At 44.1% G+C, this 27,500-nt stretch overlaps 1 protein-coding gene across 3 annotated transcripts in view; it reads right to left on the bottom strand.

Annotated features, from left to right (window-relative positions):
• Window positions 1-27,500, bottom strand: part of LOC143283687 (uncharacterized) — a 40,356-nt gene that overhangs the window by 12,827 nt on the left and 29 nt on the right. The window contains exons 1-8 of one of the 3 annotated variants that reach the window (XM_076589923.1): window positions 27,269-27,500; window positions 26,388-26,562; window positions 5,622-5,723; window positions 4,514-4,622; window positions 3,565-3,680; window positions 2,041-2,064; window positions 1,485-1,578; window positions 936-997 (exon numbers count right to left, since the gene is read on the bottom strand). The exon at window positions 27,269-27,500 is cut by the window's right edge and continues 29 nt beyond it. In XM_076589923.1, the coding sequence (XP_076446038.1) occupies window positions 936-997; window positions 1,485-1,578; window positions 2,041-2,064; window positions 3,565-3,680; window positions 4,514-4,622; window positions 5,622-5,723; window positions 26,388-26,533 (653 nt within the window). In that variant the 5' untranslated portion in view covers window positions 26,534-26,562; window positions 27,269-27,500. Of the gene's footprint in view, window positions 1-935; window positions 998-1,484; window positions 1,579-2,040; window positions 2,065-3,564; window positions 3,681-4,513; window positions 4,623-5,621; window positions 5,724-15,379; window positions 15,930-18,218; window positions 18,391-26,387; window positions 26,563-27,268 lie in introns of those variants that run through there. The other 2 variants (XM_076589931.1, XM_076589941.1) reach the window with 2 other exon arrangements.

Genomic DNA, 27,500 nt, shown 5'->3' with positions numbered 1-27,500 from the left:
GACTGGGTCCCGCCTTCCTGTGCTGAGCCCTCCACTCAGATAAGATAAGATAAGAATAACTTTATTATCTCCAACTAGAAAAAATTGGTCAGGTGCATTATCACAACACAGACAAGTAAACAACATGAGGACCATAACTGTAAAAGTCAACAACAGCTTTTACGAATATAACGAAGGCATAAATGTCAAAAAAATATTACATACACCGTTTCATACATTCATCCACACATTGCAGGTAATAACTAGTATTCTTAATGTAAAAAAAAACAGAAAGAATTAAGAAACATTATTTTGAATATAATTATGAGCATAGCCTACTATATTGCACATTGATTATAATAAATCGATAAGATAAGAATAAAGATAAATTGCATCAGGTGCGGAAAACCACAACCAGATAATCAGCACACACCCACCCCCCCACCCAGCCCCCACACGGGTTACCTGATTAAACAGGAGTAATAAATATATGTTCTCAAATAAAAGCATTTCACATATTCGCTTTAGAAACATTGTAATTAACTATTACATCGTAATTATTAACAGAAATATATTAAGAATATGAACCTTAGCATTAGGCATATTCCACTGTACATTCATCCTGCATATTGCACATTATTCATCCTACATATTGCACATTCACAATAACCAATTGTCACGTTTTTAAGCTCAGTAAACACACACACACACACACACACACACACACACACACAACTAGAACAAGGTACAACCTATCATGCACGGACTTTCACACATCTCACATGAGAGTGCGCGCGCACGCACGCACACGCACAAGCACACAACACACACACACACAGAGTTCTCAAGACAGATGTTAGCTAACACGCTGCCCTGATGGCAGTAAAAGGCTGTAGTACTTTTAACCTTTGAAGAAACAGAGAGAGAGAGAGAGAGAGGAACACACTTCCACTGACCTCATGTGTTCGTTATGCTGAACTGTGGCCTGTTCCAGTTTGTCTCGTAAAAATTCCTCTGCCTGAAATGACGACACCGCGTGTTTAACATACATATACAACATATGATGATGCTAGGCTTCCCTCCTTTTTACATGGCAAGCTGAATTTCGGTCTATTACATCACCAAATCATGATAATAATAATGATTATAATAATAGATATAATGACAAAAAGAAGAAGAAGAAGATGATGATGATGACGAAAATGAAGAAGAAGAAGAAGATGGTGATGATGGTGGTGATGATTATAACAGATTTACTACTACTACTACTACTACTACTAATGACAGCAACAGAAAAAATTAAGAGAAAAGAAAACAATGGAAATGGACATAAGACATTTATGAACATGAACACAAAGTCAAATAATGTATTGGAGAATGTATTGGAGAAACACGAATTCATTCAATACATGTATAATTTCATTATTTTTTTTTAATTCGTCAACAGTGAATTTAGCTGAGCAACGTAAAGTTCGCAGCACACAGCTGAGTGAGCAGTGACCCACCCTCTGCTTGGTCTGCCTGTGGTTGAGCCTCTCCTCCTCCAGGTACAGGGTGAGATCTGATATCTGCTGCTGCAGCTGAGCTATAAGGGAATCCCTGCGGGCAAAGAGCGTTGTAAAACATTATGTATTGTCAGGTGTGTATGTCTGGGAGGGGTGGGGGGGTGGGGGGGAAGGGGAGGTGTGTGTGTGTGTGTGTGTGTGTGTGTGTGTGTGTGTGTGTGTGTGTGTGTTTGTGGTGTGTGTGGGAAGGTATGGCGTGCATGTGTGTTGTGTGTATATGTATATGTGCATTGTTTGGTGTGTAGCACACACACACACACACACACACACACACACACACACAGACGCGAGTGCGCGCACACACACACACACACACCACAACATAATACACAAACACACACATAAACAATAACACACAAACAAATACATTCGAGTATGCACTCGTACATCTGCACAGAAACACACACACACACACACATTTCGCGAGTATGAACACACATACAAAAGCAAACATACAAATACACGTGCACGGACCACGTTCACTGTGTATAATTACCTTTCTGAATCAGCTTGCTTTTTCCTGAAATAAAAAAAATAAAATTGTTCAAACAAACGCTTCAATGATTATATGTACGAATGTAAGGATACCTGAAAGAATGGATGAACAGATAAATGACGACTGACTGACGGAATGAATGAAATCTTAATAAACAAACAAAACCTTTATGAAACCCAAGTTTGCACTGACATTAGGAAATGAGCACGACCAAAGCCAATGTAAAACATAAAAAAATATATGGTAAGATTACAATTCAGCGGGACACGTGAACACGAAACTGACAGACAGGCACAGAGAGAGAGAGAGAGGCAAAGAAAGACAGAGACAGACAGACAGAGAGAGAGAGACAGAGGCAACTGTAAAGAAGGGGAAGGACAGAGAGTAAAATATTATACATGAAACGAATAGGAAAAATATAATACGAGGCCAGTTTATTGTCCTTTATCGCAGATTATATATATATATATATATATATCCCTCTGTTTGTTTGCACTCTCGCTCTATTACTCTCAAACAGCTTTTTGGCCTGAACTCTTTCGGACTCTCTCTGGTCTCCCCCCTGCCTCCTTCCCGTTCCCTTTCATCTTCTCCATGTCCACCACCTTCAGCTCCCCATCCAACATGCTCTGTGTCTGTCTCCAGTTTCGCTCCTCCCCTTCACGTCTACGCCCCACAACCTCACTTCCTTCTCTCTCTCTCTCTTTTGTTGTGTGTCTCTCGCTCTAAATTAAGCTCTCGTTCCTTAGCTCTGAAAAATAACTCTGGACCAAAATCTTTCGGGACTTTCTCCTCCTCCTCCTCCTCCCCCCCCATCTCTCCTACTTCCTACCCCTTCTCCGTCTTCAGCTTCTCCCCCCCCTCCCTCCCCCATCCCACCCCCGTCCCCTTCCTCCCCACATTCCATTCCTTCCTTCTCTCCCTCTTGTCTCTTCCCGTGTCTGTATGCGCTCTCACTATCTTGCTCTGAAAACACAGTTCTCGCCCAGAAATCTTTCCTGACCCTCCCTCTCTCCTGCCTGCTATCCCTCCCTATCTTCATTATTCTCCCTACGCTCCCACACACCCCACCCCCTCTGTGCCCTCTCCCCCCAACTAATAATAATAATAATAATAATGGATACTTATATAGCACACTATCCAGAAATCCGCTCTAGGTGCTTTACAAAAACGCTTTTGTTAACATAAAACATTACATCTATATTACACACACACACCAAAATGTGACCACACACACACACACATACTGCATACATACATTTTAACATACATGTGTATCTAACAGCTACCCTAACACATACGCGCACATCGGCAGGCACAAACTTACATAAACACACGCACACACAATACACATTCATATACATGCATGTAGTTATGTACACATACATATGTATACACACATACACAGACCCCACACCCTGTCCCATCACTCTCTCCCATATTCCTTATTCCCCCCGCCCCCCCCTCTGCCCCGCCTCCCCCCCACACACACACACAAACACTCCTCCCTCTTGTGACACTGACTTGTGTTCCACATCCGGCGTGACGTCAAAGAACTCGTCCTTGATGGTGACGGCATACTTGGTCTTGCTGCGGGACATGATGTAACCAGGACCCACCATGAAGGGAACCAAGGGCTGCTGTAAGTTAAGGCACAAACGTGGCCAGATACCACATATCATCACTTTTTTTTTCTGTCTGCCTGTCTGTCTGTCTGTCCACATGTTTTCCTGCCATTACATCTGTCGTGTGTGTGTGTGTGTGTGTGTGTGTGTGCGTGCGTGTGTGTGTGTGTGTGGAGGGGTGGGGATGCGTGTGGGGGTGTGGGTGTGAGGTGTGGGTTGGATGGGGTTTAATTGCGAAAGAATGGCTTTGTGTTCAGGTGGTGGTGTTTGCACGCTTGTTTTTTTTTTCTTTCTTTCTTTTATGTTTTATTTTCTTTTATTAATTGTTCTGATTCTTTAGCTTTCGTCCATCTTTAGGAAGAGGGCTGTGTGTAAAAACAACAACAACAAAAACCCAAAAACAAACACACACAAAAACCCCCCCAAAACAAGGCATGCTACTTGCTTATCTATCACCCTCGACAATAAAGAATTTGGCTTGTTTTTATCTTTATTTGATACAATGCGATGCAAGGCTATAGTGACGCAATGCAATGCCATTCGCGTTTACAAAACGCAACCTTCTCTCTCTTTCACTCTCTCTTTGTGTGTGTGTGTGTGTATCTGTGTGTGTGTGTGTGTGTGTGTGTGTGTGTGTGTGTGTGTGTGTGTGAAAGAGAGAGAGAGAGGGGGGGGGGGAGACGGGCAGAAACAGACAAGCAGACAGATAGACAGACTGACTCACTGACATACAGACAGACACCAACAGACAGGCAGACAAAAAAAACAACAACAAAAAAACAAAAAAAACAAGAGACAGACATACACAATACACACAGACACACAGAGAGAGCTGTCACACCACCCACGTCCATGTTTTTCTGCCAGGGAGGGGGTTTGCTCCTCTTTGTCGGGAGGTGGGACTCCAGGTTGTGACGGCGGGTCGGCTCGTGCTCCAGCTGATGCACCCGCTCACACCTGCCCACAGGTCAGGCCAAAGTTTAAAATATCTCAAAAACTTTTAGTTTTTTTGTTTTTTTTCAAACTGCCATCGGAGAAATGAATTCATATCCACTGTGTGTAGGGCTCGGGTATTCACAGGAAGGCGGGGGACCTAATCCTCTCATTCCGTCGCTACAAGCTTCCGCGAAAGAAGCCAGGCAGCCATTCACGTACCTACCTGAAGCGGGGAGGGGGGGGAAATAGGAGTAAAAAGCATTTACCCAGGGCACAATACCATGCCGAAACGGGGCCTCGAACCCTGATCACTGGTGAACATCGGATCAGAAGTCTAACTCCTGGTTCTGCCACATGGGGACGAAAAAAAAAAAAAAAAAAAAAAAAAGAGGAGCGGTGGCTTAGTGGTGATGCGCTCCGACAAGGAAGCGAGAATTTCACGTGGTGTTCGATTTCGAATCCCACAGGGACCCGGAGTTTTACCTATCCCAACCCACCCACCTACACTCAGTTAGATCTTGAATGTTTGATAATTTATTCACTGATTTATTTATTCGGTGGAGAGGGAAAGAGCGGGGGGTGGGGGGGGGGGAGTGGTATGCAAACGATCTACAGTGGACCTACAAAGTTATGCACACAAATTAGATATTACACACAATCATGCAACATCTCGATCTTGGGGTCTTTAACTCACTCAGTACGGCCAGTCCTCTCTTCTCCTCTGCACAGACCCCTCGGATGTCCAGTGGGTGTCTGAATGACCCAACCTTTAGCTTCCGTCGTCAGAATTGTGGTATTATTTGTCAACATTCACCTCTTCAGTATAAGAGCCCTCCGCTTGCAATATTTTGATGATGGTAATTGGGGTGAAACGCTGCTAACGTCGTCTCTTTCGCCGTTCGTATGGAGAGAGTTAACAGGCATAAAGAAATGTACACTAAGATTTATTTTATGTTTAATCTGTTAAATAAAAAAAAGAAAAAGAAAAAAAAATCAACACCACACAACGCTAAGACCTACTCTGTGGTTCTGCCCAAAATGGCCGCCGCCGTTTTGGGTCTGTGCATTTTGCCCAGGGTCGAAACATTGTGAGGGGTCCGCTGGTAATTCACCGGTGTGGACCTGAAACCAGAAAGCATTAAAAAAATGAATAAATAAATTAAAAAAAAAGAAAAGAAAGGACTGAACAATATGCAAGCCAGAATCAATAACTGATTCCATTTGTACAGTTCCTTCCACAAGTTAGTTTTTGTTACAAAAACACGTACAATACGTGAGTGATGCATGGATGATAAGTAAAATGAGCGAATGAATGGATAAAATGAACGAATGACTGACTGAATACGTTATTATACACATACACACATACCACTAGTGGAATAAAAAAAAAAGAAAAAAAAAGAAACAAAATAAAACAAAGGGGACGCGAACTGGAACTAAGTTAAAAAAAAAAAAAACCACTTTCAATACGACCCCCCCCCGCCCCCCCGCCCCTTTCTCTCTCTCTCTCTCTCTCTCTTTCGTTTGACAGAAATAGTTGAGAACTTGGATGTCTTCAACCCCCCCCCCCCCCTCTCCCAACCTACTCCATCTTACCTTCCAGTCCTTTGTGACCTTTTCATTCTAACTCACCAATAGCGCTCTCTGTTCAGACCAAACCGAGAACAGTGAAAGAGGAACAGAGAGACAGAGAGAGAGAGAGAGGGGGAGAGAGAGAGAGAGAGAGAGAGAGAGAGAGGGGGGGGGTGACTGCTGTGCTTGGTAACAATCACATGGGCGACTCCACAGAGGTTCAGGAACTTCACGAAATTCCGTCCATGCTGTCATATCTCTGTGTGTGTGTGTGCGTGCGTGTGTGTGTGTGTGTGTGTGTGCGTGTGTGTGTGTGTGTATGTGTGTGCGCGTGCGTGCGTGTGTGGTGGTTGTGTGTGGTGGTGGTGTGTGGTGGTGGTTGTGTGTGTGTGTGTGGGGGGGGGGAGGGGGGTTGTTGTTGTTTCGCTGTTGTTGCTGTCACCACATAACTGATTTCCTGAGTCTAACGGTACGAAGAGAAAGGAGTGATGTGGGAGAGTGAGAGAGAGAGAGAGAGAGAGAGAGAGAGAGAGGAGTGACAGAGACACAGACAAAGTGATGGATAGATAGGCAAAGAGAGAGAAAATAAGTCGTTCCAATCGGCAAGAGAAATCAATTCATAGTACTACGCGTACCATCGATCCAAGATCCTTCTTTTAGTATCAGTAAGAAAATTAAACATGCTGAAGTCGCTTGTCTTGGGGCAGATGGCTTGATGTAGAAAAAAAAAGCTGTTGTTGCTTATTCAATTACCATCTTGAAATAAAAATGTTGACTTGACTATGATCAACATAAGAAAAGTTAGTGAATCGTTGCAGCTGTCTCTGTCATGTGCTGCTTGAAGGACTGATGGCAGACTACCATACTTACTGATTTTGAAAAAAACACTTTGATTATTCAGCTGTATACCATCATGAGAAGCATTAATGGCCTATGCATGATTTTAGTATCAGTATCTCACTCCCTGTTGCATTATTCACCCTATTCAACTGCTGCTTTACCGGCAGACCATTCCCCACCCCACCCACCCCTTTCTTATAAATTTTAGATTAAGTCATCAACTGAAGAAACGTTGAACTCATTGACTGTGTGATCAGTTGGCTGAATGTCTAAATCAAACGATAGATCATCACATCAAAAAGAAGAAAAAAAAGAGGTAATGATAAAACTCACACCGAATGGACGACATACAGCCGTCTATTTTCCAGCAGTCTCATGTTGTCGTGAAACTCCCTACGTAGTTGTTCCAACGTCGTAGGCATGACGTCGCATACGTCACGGTTCTCCCTATGACGTCACTCACACTCTTGTGACGTCAAACGTCCGTCGAAAAAAAGCGGGATGGTGATTTCGTGAAGTGAGACGCATGCTGAGAGATCGGCAGATATCAGCACCTGCCGCTTTGGGGGGGTATCTTAAAATTCTCTTTTCCTGAATTAGATTTCTATTTTTGCCTGTTGGTCGTTTTATGAGGCCAGTCTGGTCGAATTCACACCTCTCTCTCTTCTTGGTAGTCCGACATGTCCGACGATGACGTCAAGGCCTACGTGTTTCTCAGTCTCGTTTTGTGTAGATTCTCATGTGGCTATGGAGTCCCAGTTTAGATAAGCATGGGTATCCGCAATGAGAGCAGGGAATCTGTCCGGGTTTTTTTGGGCATTGCTGCTGCTGCTTTTCTTCTTCTCGTGTGGGCGTCGACCCCTCAAAACTACGTCAAACAGGCTTTCCTATTTCGCCCATCTTCACGAAGGCTTCACGTAATTCTGGTAGTGTCTGTCTGTGTCGTTGGCTGTACTATCCTGGGACTGTTATCTCCGTCGGCGCAAATGACATCTACTTAGTGGTAAGGTGCCAATCTGAAAGCTGATTGTAACTATCTCATGGCCTGGCGCCACTCGAATCCTTTGTTTTCCAGTGCAGGCAGGTGTTACAATGTGGATCGTCGGCAAAAATGGGCGATTACAGGGCTGTCAGTGGATCATTTGGGGATGTCTGGCGTTTCTTGATATAATGCGGTAAGGAGGTTGTGTGTGTGTGTGTGTGTGTGTGTGTGTGTGTGTGTGTGTGTGTGTGTGTGTGTGTGTGTGTGTGTGTGTGTATCACGTGTGCGTGTGAATTTTATATATATATATATATATATATATATATATATATATATATATAGTTCTGTCCTCAAATATAAAGTTTTGTCCTCAATTTATGGTGCAGAACTGCTGAAAACACTCAAAAGCTGACTTCATGAACAAATGTGTATGCTTAGGCTTCAATTGTATTGTTGCTGCTGAGAGGAAAGAGAAATGCCACTGTACCATATAATTATTTTTCATAGATATATGATTCAATTCTTTTTTTTCCCCAGTGTAATCCAGAAAATTATATTCTACTCCACTTCCTTCAGTTAATCGTGATTCTGCCTCATTGCTTATTTTCACCCCCACCTCTTATGCCCCTTGTGGAAACAAAACCCGACCTGTTTTTTTTCACTCTGGTCAATAAAGAGGGGGAAAAAACACGCCACTTTGTTTAATTTCCTTTCGTGCTTCTTTGCAAAGACATTTTCTTCCACACGAGTCGTCGTTTTCTGGAACCAGGGAATGTAGTTCCACCGCATCTTCTATCGACTTCACACACATGAAAACACCACCACCACGATCACACACACACACACACACACACACACACACACACACACACACTCAAAATCACTCCTTGTCTCCCAGCATACAGATGGCCAATTCACGAAAACTCCCAAATAGAGTGGAACATGGAATGTCAATCATCCAAAGTGAAACAGCAGAAGTTCTGTTCAGTTCAGCGAAGCCCCACCACAGCAGTGTCGAGGAAGTCAGGCTGCCAAAATAAAAGCCGCCACAGGTAGCAGAGGGTAAAGAAGAAGACCACAGAACCCTGGAGACACAGATACGTGTGGGAGAGAGAGGAGGACCTGTGGCAAAGGGCAATCGATGGGCGGGGGCAGTGAAGCGCTCAAAGCCCTCTATCAGACCTGCGAGCCAATCGATCCAACATCTGTCCGCCACACTGTCCCGAGGTCCGGCCTGAGTATATACCAGCTTTCCTGCCAGCTCCCATCGATCTGAGCTCCGATCATTTCTATCAGTCACGTCTGTCGCTGACAAGGTGACAGTCTCTGCGGCATGTTCAAGGTAAAAGTGCAAGACTCGCGGGTAACAATCTACGCAGCTGTCTGTGTCTTACTACAGCCACAAGGGCAAAGCAAGACAAGGTGACTGTCGGTTAATTCTGTGCCAATGTAGAAGACCAAAAACTCGCGGGTAACAATCTTCCCTGTTGTCTGTGTCTTGATATAGCCACGAGGATGTTTATGACACAGTATGACACAGACTCGCGAGTCTTGAATTTCTATCACAAGCACTGGCGCAGAATTAGGCCTAAAAAGTCACTTTGTCAGTAATGGACGTGGTTGATAGATTGAACTTTTAGCAGTCTATGACGTTGGCTGTGTCTTACTTTATCCACAAAAACGTTTCATAGACTGCTAAACGTTCAATCTATCAATTAAGCCCATCGCTGACAAAGACACTGTTCGTTATATGGTGCCAGTGTTCATGGTAGAAGTCCACGGTAAAAGTCGCGAGTAACAGTCTGCGTAGTTGCCTGTGCCTTAGATACAGACACAAAGAAGTTTCAGACACATCTAGTAGTTTGCAATGTTGCCGCTGCTTTTCTACAGACAAAGAAGCTTCACTTTAGATACACGTTTAACAGTTTACGATGTTATATGTGTCTTATACTTACTATGAACTTTAACAGTCAAATTCACGTTCAGTCGTCTGTGAAGCTGCCTGTGTTTGTTGATAAGTCTACGTTCCAGTAGAATTGTCCGTAAAGTTGTTTGTGTTTGACTATTGATAAAGAAGTCTAGACTCGCGTTGAAATGTCCGTGAAGTTGTATCATAAGCACAATAATGATAAAGATGGCTAAACAAACGTTGATCTGTACGTGAAGTTATAACATTGATATAGAAGACTAGGCTAACGTTAAATTGCCAGTGAAGTTTTTTTATGTTTCAATGTTGATAAAGAAGGCTACACTCTCGCTGATTGTCCGTGAAGTTGTTTATGTTTCAATTTTGATAAAGAAGGCTAGACTCAAACTGAAATGTCCGTCTGCAGCTAACTGGCCGTGTCACACCACTGATAAACAAGTAATCAACTCGCGTTTGCTGGTCCACCAGGTTTTTTCCGTGTCTTAATGTAGACGACATAAAACAACAATCAAATAAGACAACAGACCACTGTGCTGTCTCACGGTTATCAATATTTCATACTGTTTCTCACCATAGTTCGCACCAGTCTTCGTCAGTGTTCGAGAAACAGAGAGAGAGACGACGGTGTGTTGGAGCCGACACAGGCAGACTGCTGCAGTGAACCGAACGAACCAGTCATGAAGAGGTCATGTGCGAACATTTTAACAAAGATAAAATGGCTTGCCGAGAAACTTAAGCACATGAATGTATCATAATTTTCGATTCTATGTTTCTTATCCAACCTCTGCCTGTGTGTTTAAGTATACACGCGCACGCACAACCCGCCCCCCCCAAAAAAAAAGTTTCCTATTAACTGGACACCAATACCCATCCAGCCACCATCACAACCAACCCACCCCACTCAGCGAAGAAAAATCTTGACTGGCACCCCATGAGTAATGAACAGTCTCTAAAGAAACTATTTATTAGCAGGCTACCTACTACCAGGCTACAATCCTACCAGACAATGCGACCTGAATAGATTCACCATGACTGACTGGCACCGGATCCGATGACACCCCCACACCACAGTCTCCCACCCTCCTCCCCTAGCCCTTCAAGTACCGCGTGTTACCCGAAGTCTTGTCTCCACCCTGTAAAACCCCAGTGCCTTTGTCTGACAAGGGATTCCCTGCGGTAAGAGGTTTCTGTTCGTCACCCAGCTGGGTTAAACAAGTGGAGGGAACAACTGCCCTACGGCAGCGAAAAAAACAACAACAACCAACAACAAAAACTACTGCTTCTTGGCAAACTGGTCTGTTTTCAATACAAGCTGACTTGTTCTTGCTTGTTTTGGTATAACCCCTCAACAAAAACACGGGACTTATGAGCGATCATGTAGATAGTTATTTCGGTTGTTGATTTGTTTGTTTGTCAAAATGTCTGGTGTTCATGCAAAAAGCAAACCGGACTGAACAGGAAATACAATAAATGATAGAATCCGAAGTTACATTCCTCAACAAAAACAAGGGACTATGGAGCGATAGTGGATAGTTATTTCGGTTGTTAATTTGTTTGTTTGTCAAAAAGGTTTGGTGTTATGAAAAAAAGCAAATCGGACTGGATAGGAAAATGCAATAAATGATAGAATCCGGAGTTACATTTCTTTACACACATTCACGCACGCACGTATACGCACGCACGCACACACGCAGAGAGGCAGGCAAGCACGCACACACACACACATACACACACACACACACACACAACAACAACAACAAACAAACAAACAATCCACACACCCAAAGCACCACTACCACTACCACCAAAGACACGCCAAACCGCCTCACAAATGTTGACAATATAAATCGATCGATAGAAAGCAGCAACAGCAAGGGAAAAAAAAAATGCCTACAGCAGAGGCACAACCATCAATCATCCAGTCAGCAAACCCGGTCAGCTCAGATACGACAGCTCCAAATGCGACAAGCGATACTCTTAATCTTATTTGCCTTTTATATATTGAGATTTGAAACGAAAAAAAAAAAGCAAAAAAAAAAAGCACACGATCATATGAAATATATAACAACAAATAAGGGAGATCGAGACTGTTGTTATGACCGTGTCAGTTTGTCCACGTACTTTGGCATATTCTGTGTGTGTGTGTGTGTGTGTGTGTGTGTGTGTGTGTGTGTGTGTGTGTGTGTGTGTGCGCGTGCGTGCGTGTGTGTGTGTGTGTGCGCGCGCGTGTGTGTGTGTGTGTGTGTGTGTGCGCGCGCGTGTGTGTTTGTGTGTGTGTGTGTGTGTGTGCGCGCGCGCGTGTGTGTTTGTGTGTGTGTGTGTGTGACAGAGACAGAAAGGTACAGACAGAGAGAGACAGAGACAGAGACAAAGAGATAGAGACAAAGACAGGGACAGAGAGAAAGGAAGGGAGAAAGAGACAGACATAGAGAAGAAAGACAGACACAGAGACAAATACAAAGAGACAAAGGCATAGACAGGCAGGCAAGACAAATGCAAAGAGACATAAACATAGACAGACAAGACAAACACAAAGAGACAGAGACATAATAAAGACAGACGGACAGACCGAGCACAAAGAGACAGACACACATACCGAGGCAATACAAATCAACGACCTCGCAGTGTAAGTCTGCATCGATCCCGATCGATTATAGCCGTTCACCGCCAGTGTTTGTCGATGGTGCTGCCAAAGCCGCCCCCACACCAACCCCTCCTCACAACTCCGCCGCCCGCCTCCCCTCCCCTCCCTGCAAGCCCCCACCCCCACCCCCCTGCGAATCCCCTCCCTCCCCGCCCAGCACCCCTCACCCCTCCCCTCCCCTCCTTTTGGCTTTGATCAGCACCTCCCTTCATTAAACGGACACGACCCAACCCAGCCAGCCGATACCATTTTCACCATCCACCCACATTATTAACCCCCCCCCCCCACGACCCCCCCGTCCCCCCAAAAAAAACAACAACAAAACCAAAAAACAAAAACAACAACAACAACAACCAAAAAAAAAGAAAAGAAAAAAAACCCAACAAAAAAAACAACAACAACAAACAAACAAACAAAAAACCCCACAAAAACACCGTCCCATTATCCCCAAGTCCATGTCAAACCATTCGAGCGTGTCTTGTAACAGTTTTCGCTTCATCGATCCCCACCCGTTCCTCACAGTACATAAAACTGGATCGATCTGCCTTTGTCCTTCCTCGCAACATTCATTCGTGGCGGCTTGTGCCTGTATGTCATGTGTGTGTGTGTGTGTGTGTGTGTGTGTGTTTACATGCCGTTGTCAAAACTTGCAGTCGTCAAAAGTCACGTCGGAAAAAAAACATAATCGTTGCTGCGTTGCTCTTGTAGTGTGGGTGGGAAACAGCTCAAACTCGGTTCACGATAGTGTCTCTGAGTGTTCTTTAATTTCTAATGTCTTTTCATTTGGAACATTGGACGTATAGGTGTATGTAAGAGTGTTATTGTCATTGTTATTGTTACTCTGTGTGTGTGTGTGTGTGTGTGTGTGTGTGTGTGTGTGTGTGTGTGTGCAGGTTTGTGTGTGCTGTATTATTCCTAATGCTTAAAAATCAAAATGAAAACTGCATACACACCACCACCACCACCACCACAGCAACAACAGCAACAACAAACCAGCTCAGCTTCATGCATTCGCGACACAAAAACCAGTTCTGCCGGATCGAACATCGAGAGGCATATTAGGCTGCATGTTACCGACACACCCTTTTTCTTTTCTGGTCGATGACATAGAGACCCCAATGAGGTCAATGTGACTAGTGACGTGTGTCTACGTTTGCGTGGATCGATCTAAGTAATGGCAGCGGTGACTTGGTGCTAGTGAGGTCAGCTAGGAAGCAAGTGTCTACGGGTTGAATCCCACGAACTGCGATTTTCATCCGACCCCCCCCACCCCTTTCCATCTACCAGACCCTGGGTGGTGATCCGGGTGCTAGTCTTTTGAATGAGACACTAAACCGAGGTCCCGTGTGCAGCATGCACTTTGGTGGCGCACGCAAACGAACCAAATAACAAAATGTGTTTTCCTAGAAAAATCCACTCTGATAATAGAGTAAATACAATTGGAGAAGGGGAAAAATATGGGTGGCCCTGCACTCTGTGCGATGTGCCCGGGAGAGCAGCTCGAATTCAGCACACAGAAATACATGTTGTAACAAAAAGTAATACAATACAATCAACGAAGTGAATGGTCAATACTTCCTGATGAGAATGGAGAACGACACCAAAAACCCCGAAAAAAACAACAACAAAAAAAAAACAACCCCAAACAAACAAACAAAAAACCGCATGTTGCAGGCTTAAAACCATTCTGACTAAAACGGAACAGAGGCTGAACACCAGAGAGAGAGAGAGAGAGAGAGAGAGAGTGGAAGAGGGGGTAATACATATATTCCCATTAATAAAAAATTCATGATGATTTGCGGCATGGAGTGATATTTCCTTGGTTTGATTTGCATGTTTCTGCTCGTTGTGCGCAAACAAATCTGAGACACATGGAAACAGAGACAGAGACAGACAACAATGGCAAGACAGCATGCTTGTCCAGTTTTTCCGGCACCTCCACCCCCTTCCCGCTGCTTGCACCCCTTCCACCCCAAACATGGCTTTTCCCACCCTCTAACCCCTCCACACACACACACACACACACACACTTCCCGCACAGTGTACCAGAAGTCTCTTTAGTTTTTTTCCTCGCACTCTTCCATATTTATTGAAGAACTTCGGTTCATTCAAACTTCTGTATACTTACACGGCTCAGTCAAACTACTAGCTGTATACTTACTTACAGTTTCAGTCTCGTTGAGTCTGTCAATCCTATTATTAGAACAGGCAGTGTCGGTGTACATACACATTCCTTTGCCTGCAGAGAAACCCTCCCTCTCGAGGCTATATACTCGAAATAAAAAGCGATTGTGAGTTTGCTGGTGTGTTATACGAACGAGCTGTTTCAGTTAGCGTCTGGGAAGGTGGATAATTCAATCATCAGTAACTTGGGTGTGCCGTTCCATTCATTCTCGACTATAACAAGACAGAGCTGTGAGATTTTTCATCAAGTGCCACGAACCGCGCGACCATGGCCAAATAAGTCAGAGGAGAATGGAAGACGACGACAGAGAATCATGAAATATCACAATAACAATGTTCTTGTGTCGCCCCATCTGTTTAATACTCTCTCTCTCTCACACACACACACACACACACACACACACACACACACACACGGTCACGGTCAAACACACATCCTTGCATACTCTTGTCAACAAACAAAAACATGAAAGCAGCAAACAAACATATACAACATTATAACAACAACAACAACAACAAAAAGTAACGAAACAAACAGACAGAGAAAGAAAGAAAGAACCAACGATGGAGGGAACGAATGAACGAAGAAAGAAAGAAAGAGAGACAGAGACAGAGAGAGTCACACTCACGGATGTCGTTTGGCGAAGACTTCGCTCTCAGACATAACAGTGTGTGGCCTCTGAGGAAACGTCACTGCACGACGATACACCTTGTCCATGCCACGCTTGGTCATCGTCTCTCTAGTTCTCTCAGCACGTCAAGCAGCCGCAGCCTCCGATACAACCACACCCACCGACCACTAAACGTTCAAGATGAAGATGCCAGCTACACTGAGCCAACACACGCAACTATGGGCCTGTAGCTTCAAGCACTGTGTGTGTAAACTTTTCGAAAAGTCGTTTTCATGTCTCGTAAATGCAGTCATTTGCTTGCCCACTATGTGGCCGCATATGTGCGTTTGCCTTTGGATTGCATTCCCACCCCCGGATTCACTAACGTCTTCATCGTTTCGTTCGTAATACTTTTATGATGATGGAATTTAATCCTTGCGAAGTGTTGAATCGTTTTTATAAACATCCATCCACACACTCCCCAGCTCAGTCCACGCTTTCCACTGCACTTGTTTAACCTTTCACTGCCGCTGACAAGTGTGCTTGTCACTGAAGGGCTGTCACCTCACTGAGATAAGACAGATTTTACAGAACTTACATGTCAGGTTGTCATTCGCCATTCTTTATTTTGGACTTCTTCCTCTGGAGATGACATTACCTTTGTTCAGCAAAATCGATGACACCACTTAAAAATTCACAAAAGTAATATTTGCACTTATAAGTCATGCCACGGTGATCTCTTTTCATCAACTCTCAGCATTTAAAGGAATTAAGAAGCGACTTCATTGTTTTTGGTATGTCCTAATAAAAAAAGTGTGTTAGGTGAGGTTCGATGTTGGTTCTCGGAGAATGGCTTTAGGCAATGAACATTCACCGACAGTGTTGGCATTGAAAAACACAACAAAGAAAACCGGAAGGTTTCTTGTCAATAAGCAGTTCAGGACAATTATTTGCTCTACAGAAGGTATAGGGGTCCCGTTATAATACACCACTTGGTCACGGTTTCTCACGACCTTTCCAGTGTCCAACACAAACACGTTTGCTTTAATAACAATGACAAAACATGTATCGTGGTGAAACAGACTTCCATCTGTTTCTCGGTGCGAAACAAAAAATATATTCGGTGTCAACAGTGAGGTACGTGTTATCCCCTTGTTTATTCGGGCACACCAGGGAATTATTTTTGTACCTGCCTAATCTAACCAATTTGATTTTTATTCAAACATTTGTCACTTTCATTCTTTCGGGATTTTTTTGTTGTTGTATTTTTGTGTTTTTTTTGTGTTTTAAATTTAAATTTTTTTTTTATTATTTAAATTTTTATTTATTTTTTACTTTATTACAGCAGTCGAAATCCCACCTCGTACGTGTATCCGTAGAAATCATATGTGCTCCTGTCCACATTCCAAACCTCGCACAGTGTCCACGAAAGAGAGTACATTAATACAGGTCTGTTGCTCTGTGAACTCAAAAGTGCACTTGTCTGGCGGGGGGAGATAAATTTTGTTTTTCATCCCAAGTGTCGGTAACCGAGCTGTGCTCCGCTTTCTGTGCTACGTGTGGTGGGCCATCTGTCTTTATCTCGGTCTGTTGTGAGCCGCTTTGGACCCTGGCTCGTTGGGCGTTCATTCCGCCTGTGTGAACGTGCGGACTGCCCCCGCCCCCCCAAGCGATCAGCAACAGTTGGGAGGGGATCGTGCCGGATTGCGTCCAGCGGCCGGGGGACTTGACGATATTTCATTGGACAGAATATTCACGACGAAAAGGCTTTATATATAACTTTCTTGTCGTCCCTGACAAATTCATTGCATTCGTGTTGTGGCATTTTCAAATTAGTACTGTTTAAACCAACAGAAAAAAAAAGTCTCGAGGAAGGAAGGAAGGAAGAAAAGAAACGAAAGATAGAAAGAATGAAAGAAAAGAGAAAAACGCGGTCACCACCAGTAACATCACACCGACAAGCATGACGTCACAGACCCCATAAATCAACATGCAGAATGTCGTGGCCAGAAAACTGGCCCACAAGACATTACCACCAATAGGTGACCAAAATTATGATGACGGCGGGATCGCTGAAATACGAATAAAAGGCTGATCAGAAGATTAAAAACAACGCAGCTATCCAGTGAACGGGTCAACTTCTACGAAAACCAAAGAAGACAGCAAAAAATAGAGAGAAAGAGAATGCAACCTTCAGAAAGTTCAATCCTTTGCGCATTGAGGCCGCTTCAAATGCATTTACGCATTGAGGCTGCTTCAAATACGCAAACTATCTTGATAAAATTAAAAGATAACAAAAGTTACACACCATTTGCAACGTTTATGCATTTTCTTCAGATTCTGTTCTATGTTTGTCCATTTGGAAACAGATTATACAGACTGAACATAGGAAAATAAGACAGGTATGTGTGTGTATCGGTCCATCGCTATCGGCAGTTTCTATGTAGACCTATTAATCCTTTACTAATGATTAGCTATTGTAGATAAGGTAAGGTCCCCGAAGATTCTACTTACTACCCCCACGCCCCCACCCCCTCATGTCGTTTGCAATAACGATTAAGGCTCCTTATCACTCCACAGATGTGTATCTGGAAGCCGCGAAATACATTGGTTATAGGGCCAACGACGTGTGACCCAAGATGTGGTTATCACTGAACTGTGTTGTCATGGTCTTGGCCAAGAAACCATATAAATTAATATTTTCCCCACTGCGAAATTCTAGGAAAACTCTGATGATACTCGTCTGTCAGCAACTTCAGTAGTTGTTGACTCTGCCGATAAAGATAAGACAATATATATATATATATATATATATATATATATATATATATATATAAACAAAGACAAATGCACTTACCAAGCCAGACTTCCTACGTAACACATTTTTGTTTTTAGAAAGGAGCAGAATGTTTGGTCTCAGAAAGCAAAACAGACAGAATCTATAAGCGGCCATTCCCATGAACACTGCACTGTCGAGAAAACACGAATGAACACATCCACATTAACTGATCGACAACGTGACGAATGGAAAACTCAGGTCCCACGCTAAATCGTAAGCGAATTGAAAGAAAAGAAACAAAAAAACCCCTGCTAGTCACACGCTACAAAGACCCGAGTTATTGTGCAGTTCAACCGTCCTCTCAAACGACGTACAGGAGTGTGTGAATGGAAAGTAAAAGAACTGTATGTCCCTAGTGTCCTAGAGTCAATGACACGGGCCGCAAGAGGCAGTAAAACGACAAACCGCTACATGGGTTTCCCATGCTTAAGGTGTCGCTTTCGTGCCCAAAGCGCAATGTCAGCCACAATAATCCTGTGTGTCTCCCGAACTCCACTGCTGAGCTGGGCAATCGTTATTTCATTTTATTTTAATTTTATTTATATTTTTATATTTATTTAGTTATATTTTGTATCCGCAAATGGGAGGGGTTCGATCACGTAATCATACTGCAAATGTTATGGACCCCCTCCCTTTCTTGCCACCACCCTCACCCCAACCTTGTCTTCCTCCTCAGCTTCTCCAAATCCTCCATCCACCCCGTTTAACAAGAAAAAACGGAAAAAAAAAGAAAGAAAAAAAAGAAAAGATGTTCAGTGACTCGTCACATTTTTCTGTCAACAAAACAAAAAACCAACTCCTATCCTCAAAGCAAAAGAAACAAACATCTGTTCATGTAGAACGATTCCACTCCGATCATTGTAATTAAAAAAAAAGAAAAAAAAGAAGGGAAAAATGTATGAGGCAGATTTTCAGCCTAATCGAAAAGTGAAAAACCTATTGATAAAGCCAAAGAACAATGAGTATTCTTTTACATATTGAGAGACAGAGAGAAATGTACGTGCGTTTAACTTGACGCCCACACAGTTCACTCTGCATTTGGCTATGTACGGCAATAAGACTTTCAGTTCTCAGTTTCTACCGCGAACTGTATAATTATCCTTTCTGCCATCCCCCTGCCACTGTCCCACTAACAGACGAATGAATAAATGAATAAAAATAATGTCACTCGAAAAAAAAAGAAAAAAAAAAAAAAAAAATCACGAAGACGCTCCCCTCCTGTATCGCATGCAAATGAAATAAATTATTCATCCAAGATCTTGGACAGTTTTAAAATCACTTGGAAAACTCAACAGAGCTACCCCGAGTGGCCACACATAAAATATGGCAACACGCGCTGAACAGTGCACTTTACAAAACAGCCCTCACGTCCGCCAGGTATGTACCAGACGTGTACGTGCAAAGGTCTACTGCTGGCGAAGTATCAATCTCACGGAACTCCGTACGGCGTGCGTGCTTTCACGTGGCAACGTCAGAGGAGTGAGGAGACAGTGTGCGACGTACTTGGATCATTTGTTGATTTTTATTAATGTAATTAAAAACAGAGACAGACGGGAGGGGTGGCGGGGGAAAGGCGGGCATACCATTTGTTTTATCAGAAAAGACAAAAAGAGAGAGGGGGGGTGAGGAGGGGTGGGTGGGTGGGGGGGATAGGACAGTGGGGGTTGACAGGGGAAAAAACCCCACAAATAAATAAAACAGTATATCATTATGCGTCACAGTGCAAATGCATTTGGTCAAGTGTCACCAGCAATAAACGATTTATTCCTCCAAACAGCTTCCCTTTGTGAAGCACTCTCGATTCGACAACGTCTCTGGGAGCTCTGCCTGGCAATCGCCCCAGACTGTGACGTCATGACAAGCTGTCTCCGGACATTTCCTTCGCGCAGACCATGAGCAGCGGTGGCGACTGTGGCCAAAAGACACCAGGTATGTTTAATTTGGGCCAACGGCCGGGGTGGCCAAACACGCTAACATCTTCTCTCCGTGGCTTTCGAACTGGGCTGAGGTCGATGTCTGGGGCAGCGCCGAATTCCTTCCTCACCACCATCAACGGCCTGCGCTTCTCATTCTCGTGAATGGCGGCCACATCTCTTTGAACGGACGGGTCTGGGTCATCCTGTTGTCTGCGCCAAGAAAGCGCCACCTAGGCCAACAGATGTCAGCAGGAGGGCGGGTGGTGTCCTCGTGGCTGCAGCTGCTTCCTTTGATGGTGGTTCGTTCGGCTTTGGGAGATGTGCAGGTCGTCTGTGCAGCATGGACTGGCCCTGTTGAGACGGCTGTTTTACACAAGGGCATATCCTCATCGAACGACAGCCCGACTGCCGCCTTGAACGAAAGGTAATGCCACAGTTCTAACGACCACCGCGGCTTCGAACAACACACAACTACGTCGCTGCAGCAAACACTTTTCAAGGCTAAACTAGCAACAACTCTACCTCCTGGGCAAAAGCTGATGTGGTGTTAAACTCTGTTCTACGTTGCCTCCTTGGCTGTGCTTTCGAACTGGAAGACAGTCACGTAGCTACAGTCGAAAACAAGCTTGCATAAATTATTTGGGAGAAAACTACCCTTACATGGTCACCTGGTCATCACAGTGCGTGCATTCAGCGCTTTCCTGATCTTTCAAAGGACGGTAACATACAGTGGAAAACATACTTGCTTATCACTTGGGGTTTGGGAACTGGGATAGTGGGGGTAACAGGATGGTGATGGTGGGGGTGAACAACAAAACACTGTACAGTCACCAGTTCATCAGCGTGTGACAAGCAGAGAACATCAGTGTCAAACTTTTTGCCACGGTTTTCCATACGGCACGCAGCATGCACAGTACTTCTTTGCTTCCCTCAGACAAAGAAAGCACGGCAGGTTTTTCGTGACCTTCCTCGAAGAACAGGCGACGATTGATTTAATTCCTTAAGGACTTGGCGAGCATGTTTATGGCATGAATGGGTGGGAGTGACATATTTTTGTCCTACGAAGTAGTTTGTGGCTGTCTTCTTGTTGACGTAAAGTTGTATAAGCATAACTTGTCATATCTATTTGTAATGATATCAAAATGAATTAAAAAACAACAACAAATAAACAAACAAACAATCCCATAACAAACAAGTTTTTGACCGGGGTCGAGGGTCTGCTAGACCGAAGGGCGTGTCTTAATACCGAAACTACGTAACTTAATGAGGGAGAATTCGCCAAAATGCCAGTAAGGAAACCTGCATGACACTGAAATATTCCAACCCATGCCACGTGTATGGTTAATGGCCTACAACTAACCGCAGCACGGGCCTCAAGACGCCTGCCAACCTGACCTGAAGGAACTGCTTGGAGACATCAACACAAGGGGAGAGAAGTCGTGACTGGGGAAACATGTCTGGAACCACAGTGTGGCGGCATTGCTGGAGGGTAGGGGTGAGCTGGAAGCGTAAGATTCCAGATGGAACAATCACAAAAAAACTGCTATTTCTGTCACGCACCCTTGAAAATCATGAGAAAACAACAACAACAAAAAAACACATCACGAAAGTGATCCGGAGATGTAAATTCAAGAACAAGATCAGGAACCACACAATACACGTTCTGTGTCTCCCACACCACTGAACAAGGTGGTAACGATCCATGCCTCTGACTGGTCTTCAGTGACACCACCACCACGACTCTCTGTGGTGGTCTGCTTTCATCTTCTACAAACTCTTCTACTGAAAATGAATATACAGCACAGCTCAAACTCGCTGTATGGGTTGCCCATGTAACCCTCACAAGCTCTTTTTCTCTGAGGCATGTACATCATTCAGTTTCTCATAACAAATCGTTACTTAGCGAAAGCTTGATTGCCCCCCTGCACACACACACACACACACACACACACACACGAGCTTTCAACGTGCCCTAAACACATATCAACTGTACCCTGTTCCGTGCACTGAACGAATGAAACCAACATGAACGGCACAATCTGTCAGGCTTGTTCCCTCTTCGACCCCTCACCTCCTTCCCCACCCCACCGCCACCCCCTCCACTGCACGCCAACCCCCCCCCCCCCCAGCCTCTCCACCCTCTCTCTCTCTCCCCTACACCCCATCTACAGATAACAAGCCACCCGTTTATCGTGTTTTTTTGTGTTTTTGTTGTTGTTTTTTTGGTGGTGTTTTTTTCTTTCTCCCAAGAGCAAGAGAAGTTAATTTCCCGTCCCCAAGTCCTTTCATTGCTATTTTCACTCCCTTCAAGTCGTTGTCGCATGCCAACGATCGATTTCTTCGCATCAGCACTGCAATCACCGATACCAAATTGAAGTGCACTGTTTTGACTAGGGAGGGGGCAGGAGGTTGGTGCGGCGTTAAAAAGATAATTATAGTGACTCAAAGACTGGCGAATGGATAAGGCGGGGAAGGAGGAGGAGGAGGAAGAGGTGGTCGTGGTGGTGGTGGTAGGAGGTGAGGTGGTAGGAGGTGTGTAGGTAGTGGTAGGAGGCAAGGTGGTGGTGGGGGGGGGGGGGGCAGAAGGGGTGAGGGGGTGGTGGTTGGGGGGGGGGGGTAGGAGACGAGGTGGTGGTGGTGGTGTTCGTGGGAGTCTAGGTGATGCTGGTGGTGGTGGAAGGCGAGGTGGTGTTGGTGGTGGGGGGTATAGGGGGTGAGGTGGTGGTGGTGGTGGAGGGGGTAGGAGACGAGGTGGTGGTGCTGGTGCTGGTGGGAGTCTAGGTGGTGGTGGTGGTGTGAGGCGAGGTGGTGGAAGGAGGTAAGGTGGTGGTGGTGGTGGAGGGAGGCGAGGTGGTGGTGGTGGTAGTGGAAGGCGAGGTGGTGGTGGTGGTGGTGGTGGAGGGAGGCAAGACGGTGGTGGTGGGGGTGGGGGGGGTAGGAGGCGAGGTGGTGGAGAGAGGCGTGGTGGTGGTGGTGGTGGAAGGCGAGGTGGTGGAAGGAGGTAAGGTGGTGGTGGTGGTGGAGGGAGGCGAGGTGGTGGTGGTGGTAGTGGAAGGCGAGGTGGTGGTGGTGGTGGTGGTGGAGGGAGGCAAGACGGTGGTGGTGGGGGTGGGGGGGGTAGGAGGCGAGGTGGTGGAGAGAGGCGTGGTAGTGGTGGTGGTGGGAGGCGAGGTGGTGGTGGTGGTGGTGGGGGGGGGTATGAGGCGAGGTGGTGGAGGGAGGCAAGGTGGTGGTGGTGGTGGTGGTGGGAGGCGAGGTGGTGGTGGTGGTGGTGGGGTTAGGAGGCGAGGTGGTGGTGGTAGTGGTGGGAGGCGGGTTGGTGGTGGTGGTGGTGGTGGGAGTTGAGGTGGTGGTGGTGGTGGCAGTGGTGGGAGGCAAGGTGGTGGTGGTGGTGGGAGTTGAGGTGGTGGTGGTAGTGGTAGTGGTGGGAGGCAAGGTGGTGGTGGTGGTGGTGGGAGGCGAGGTGGTGATGGTAGTGATTGTGGTGGTAGGAGGCAAGGTGGTGATGGTGGTGGTGGGAGGCGAGGTAGTGGGAGGTGTGGTGGTGGTGGTGGTGGGAGGCAAGTTGTTGCTGTTGGTGGTGGTGATAGGAGGCAAATTAGTGGTGGTGGTGGGAGGTGAAGTAGGTGGTGATGGTGGTGGTGGTGGTAGGAGGCAGGTTGGTGGTGGTGTTGGTGGGAGGTGAGGTGATGATGATGGTGGTGGTGGGAGGCGATGTAGGTGGTGGTGGTGGTGGTGGTCAGGCTGGGGGAGCGCTGCTGAGAGGGCAGGGTGGGTGTGGGAGCACATAATTTGTGAATGAGTGTGTGTGTGTGTTTGAGAGAGAGAGAGAGAGAGAGAGAGAGAGAGAGAGAGAGAGAGAGAGAGAGAGAGAGAGAACTGAACTGAATAAATGTTGTTTTTTGAGGGTAATAGTACAACACTGCATAGCTAAAAGGGAAGATGAAAGGAGAGAGGATTGAATGGGGGGGATTGAGTGCAAAAGCAAGAGAGAAAGAAAGAGACAGAGAGGAGGGGGAAAGGAAAGACATGAAAATGTTCCAGCTATAAAATTTGATTTTGAAAAAAAACCCGCATGCATAATTATGTTAAAGAAAAGCAGTAAAAAAAACCCCGCAAAACAAAAACACACACACACACAAAAACCCACCATTTAAATAATTGTAGAAGCAGCAAAGAATATGAGAGACAAAAAGAGAGTGAGAAATCAAGACAGTGGGGTCTCTCCCCAAGACATGAAAATGATCAAGCTATGAAATTTGAATTTGAAAACGTATGCACATGTTAGAGAGTGAAATAAAAAAAAAAGAAAAAAAAAAAAAAAAGAAAGAAAAAGAAAAAAAAAGAGAGAAATATTATCAGCAACAATGAAGCTTTTACAGTGTCTAGATTGGTCATTAAAAAACAAATCATTCAAACATAAAATTATTGAATATACATTGATTGTAACTGATTTGATTGCCTCTGGTACCTGCACTTGTGCCGTTTCACTGGTCAAGGTTCACTGAAAATCCTTGTTTATGTCATTTCTTGTTGAAAGCTGATGAACTTTTAGGTACAAGGGAGTAAAAAAAAAAAAAAAAAAAAAAATCTGCAAAACAAATATAAAAGCCAACAGTTATGCTAAACAAACAACAAAGTAAATGACATTTCTGATCACTAAGTAAAGCCCAAAGTTTGACATGGTTTTGCAAATAGCACCACGCACAGAGTGTTTGTGCACATATTTGTGTATGCGTGCACGCACTGGACTGAGCGAGGGAAGCTGATGTTAGTAGATGGGTGCATAATAAACAATCGATAATTCATCAGTTAACTATTAGGTGAACAATCACATTACAAAAAACAAAACAAAAAACAAAAACAAAACAAAAAAAAACAACAACAAAAAACCAGAAGAAAAACAAAAAAAAGAAAAACAACAAGGCCAAAGCAACTGCCAGATTTCAGATAAGAAATTGTGCCAGGATAATCAGTACAATCGACTGCAAAACATCAATATCTGTTCACTGGGAAGCAGAGGTTGGGAACAAGAAGAGAAAATCATGCATGCATGACTTCTGGCAAGTTAAATGGACTGTGTCGCTCCCCCCCCCCTCTCCCCATCCCCTCCCTCCCTGTCCACACCCCCATATCCACTGACTGGTAGCAGGAAGAGAATGTGAGGCGATGGTTTCAGCTGCATTGAAATGATCCATTACCTCCCTTCATTATGAGGCATATACCCCTGTTACCGCTCTGGTGCTATTTCAGCGCACCGTTAGAAAAATCAAATAAGCACAGTTCATTCTGATTCATAACTGACATACACATTACTTACAAGGGCATAAAAATATTTTTAATGAGAGATGGCATGTTTGATAGAAATGCATAAATTTAGTTTCAAAAACATATTTTAGTAAAATAAATTCAAACACTTTCTTTGACTGAAAAATCTTGTCGAATTCAATAAATATGAAAGCTTTGCACATGGGGGAAACTGACTTGTTACCACAGCAGTAATTTGAATACTGATAATAGATAATAGTACATATATAGCGCAAACTAACTATATAATGGTTTTTAACTTAAGTGCTTCACATAAAACAATACATATACATAAGCGCATAATAACGTACCTCTGCACATGAAAAAACAACGCATATGTGTATACATACACTCAGCCAGTACCACAAATTGCAGATATGAACAATCACACACACACACACACACACACACAAACCAACCAAAAAAAAAAACAACAACAAACAACAACAACAAAACAACGCATATGTGTATACATACACTAAGCCAATACTACAAATTGCAGATATGAACAATCACACACACACACACACACACACACACACACATGCACACACATGCTTGTGCACACATTCACACACGCTCGTGCACACACAAACACCCACCCATAGACACACACACACTACATCATTTCAGTATAGGGTATGAAACAGATTTAAAAAACTGCTGACAGTGATTGCAGTCCCAAAACATGTGTTAAAGCTACCTTGTATGTGTTTATAAAATGAACATTGAAAATCATTTGCAACATCCATGATTATAAGTAACACATTAGTAGCAAGCATTCTGTGTATTAATCTTATCTGCAACCATTTTAGTTTTATTTCCCACATAATAAGTGAAAAAATAATCATTGGTTGTCCACAATTCAATATCAAAAACAAGGAGTAAATATGAGCACAGGTTGAGGTGACATTCAAGGCATTTCATACCAGAGATATACACCATATATACACACTGTACTTACTTGGGTCTAGATTTTTTTAAAAACAGAGGCTCTGAATTTTCTTTCTGCTCAGATGACCTTGAATTACCAAAGGCCTGATAACTCCCTGGGGTCATGGCAAGGTCAAGGCCACGGTTGTCTGGATGATTAAGCTGCATCTCTGGCATAGTGTATGTATCAATACTACAATCTGTATCTGCAAAAGAAAAAAAAAAAAAAAATCTGGTCACCTTAGTATGTGTACATAGTTTGACTGATGCCTGCATTTGATGACACTGCTGTCTGTATGCATCTGTGGAGGGGAAGTGGAGGAGTGAATGTGTGCATATGTGCATGTGTGCATGCATGCGTACATGTATGCATGCAGTCTGAGGGTATATGAGCATGTGTGCAAAATTATGTGCCTGCATATGTGTGTATGCACATCATGTGTCCCTAACAACTAATAACATACAGGCATAAGATAACAAAATAGCTGTATAACTTGTGTGTGTGTGTGTGTGTGTGTGTGTGTGTGTGTGCGCACACGTGCACATATACTCCCATGTGTGTGTGTGTGCGAGTGTGTGTGTACACATATACTCCCATGTAATACAATGAGGTAATTTCTGCATATTTAAACACACACACACCGCACACACACACACACACACACACACACACATATACAATGATTACATGCGCGTGCACACACGCACACATACAGACATACATGTTTGTGTGTGTGTGTGAATGAGTGTGTGTGTGTGTGTGTGTGTGTGTGTGTGTGTGTGTGTTTAAAAACAAAACAAAACAAAATAGCGTTGTCCTACATTTTAAACACATAGAAACACACAGACATACACCATGTTTGCGTATCCGAAACTTAAAAACTGAGAATGTATGACCCAATTTTAACTTACTTCAGAAACACTTGACTTGTAAAGCGTTCTCTCGGTACACACATTCAACACCGTCCAAATTGCCGCAAAGTTGACAGCGTTTAAATGAGCAACAGTCAGTGACAAACTCTGAGACATAAAACATAAAGAAGATGCATTGTAAGCACGACTTTATGAGTAAAAAGTTCATTCCCTGTTGTAAGAAATATCAGTAATGGCTCAACAACTTTGAAAAACCAGAACCAGAACTGTA

Source organism: Babylonia areolata, chromosome 1 (assembly GCF_041734735.1).
Source record: "Babylonia areolata isolate BAREFJ2019XMU chromosome 1, ASM4173473v1, whole genome shotgun sequence".
NCBI classification, from domain to species: domain Eukaryota; kingdom Metazoa; phylum Mollusca; class Gastropoda; order Neogastropoda; family Buccinidae; genus Babylonia; species Babylonia areolata.
Note: the sequence above shows the minus strand (reverse complement) of the source record. Positions and strands in the feature narration are given on the sequence as shown.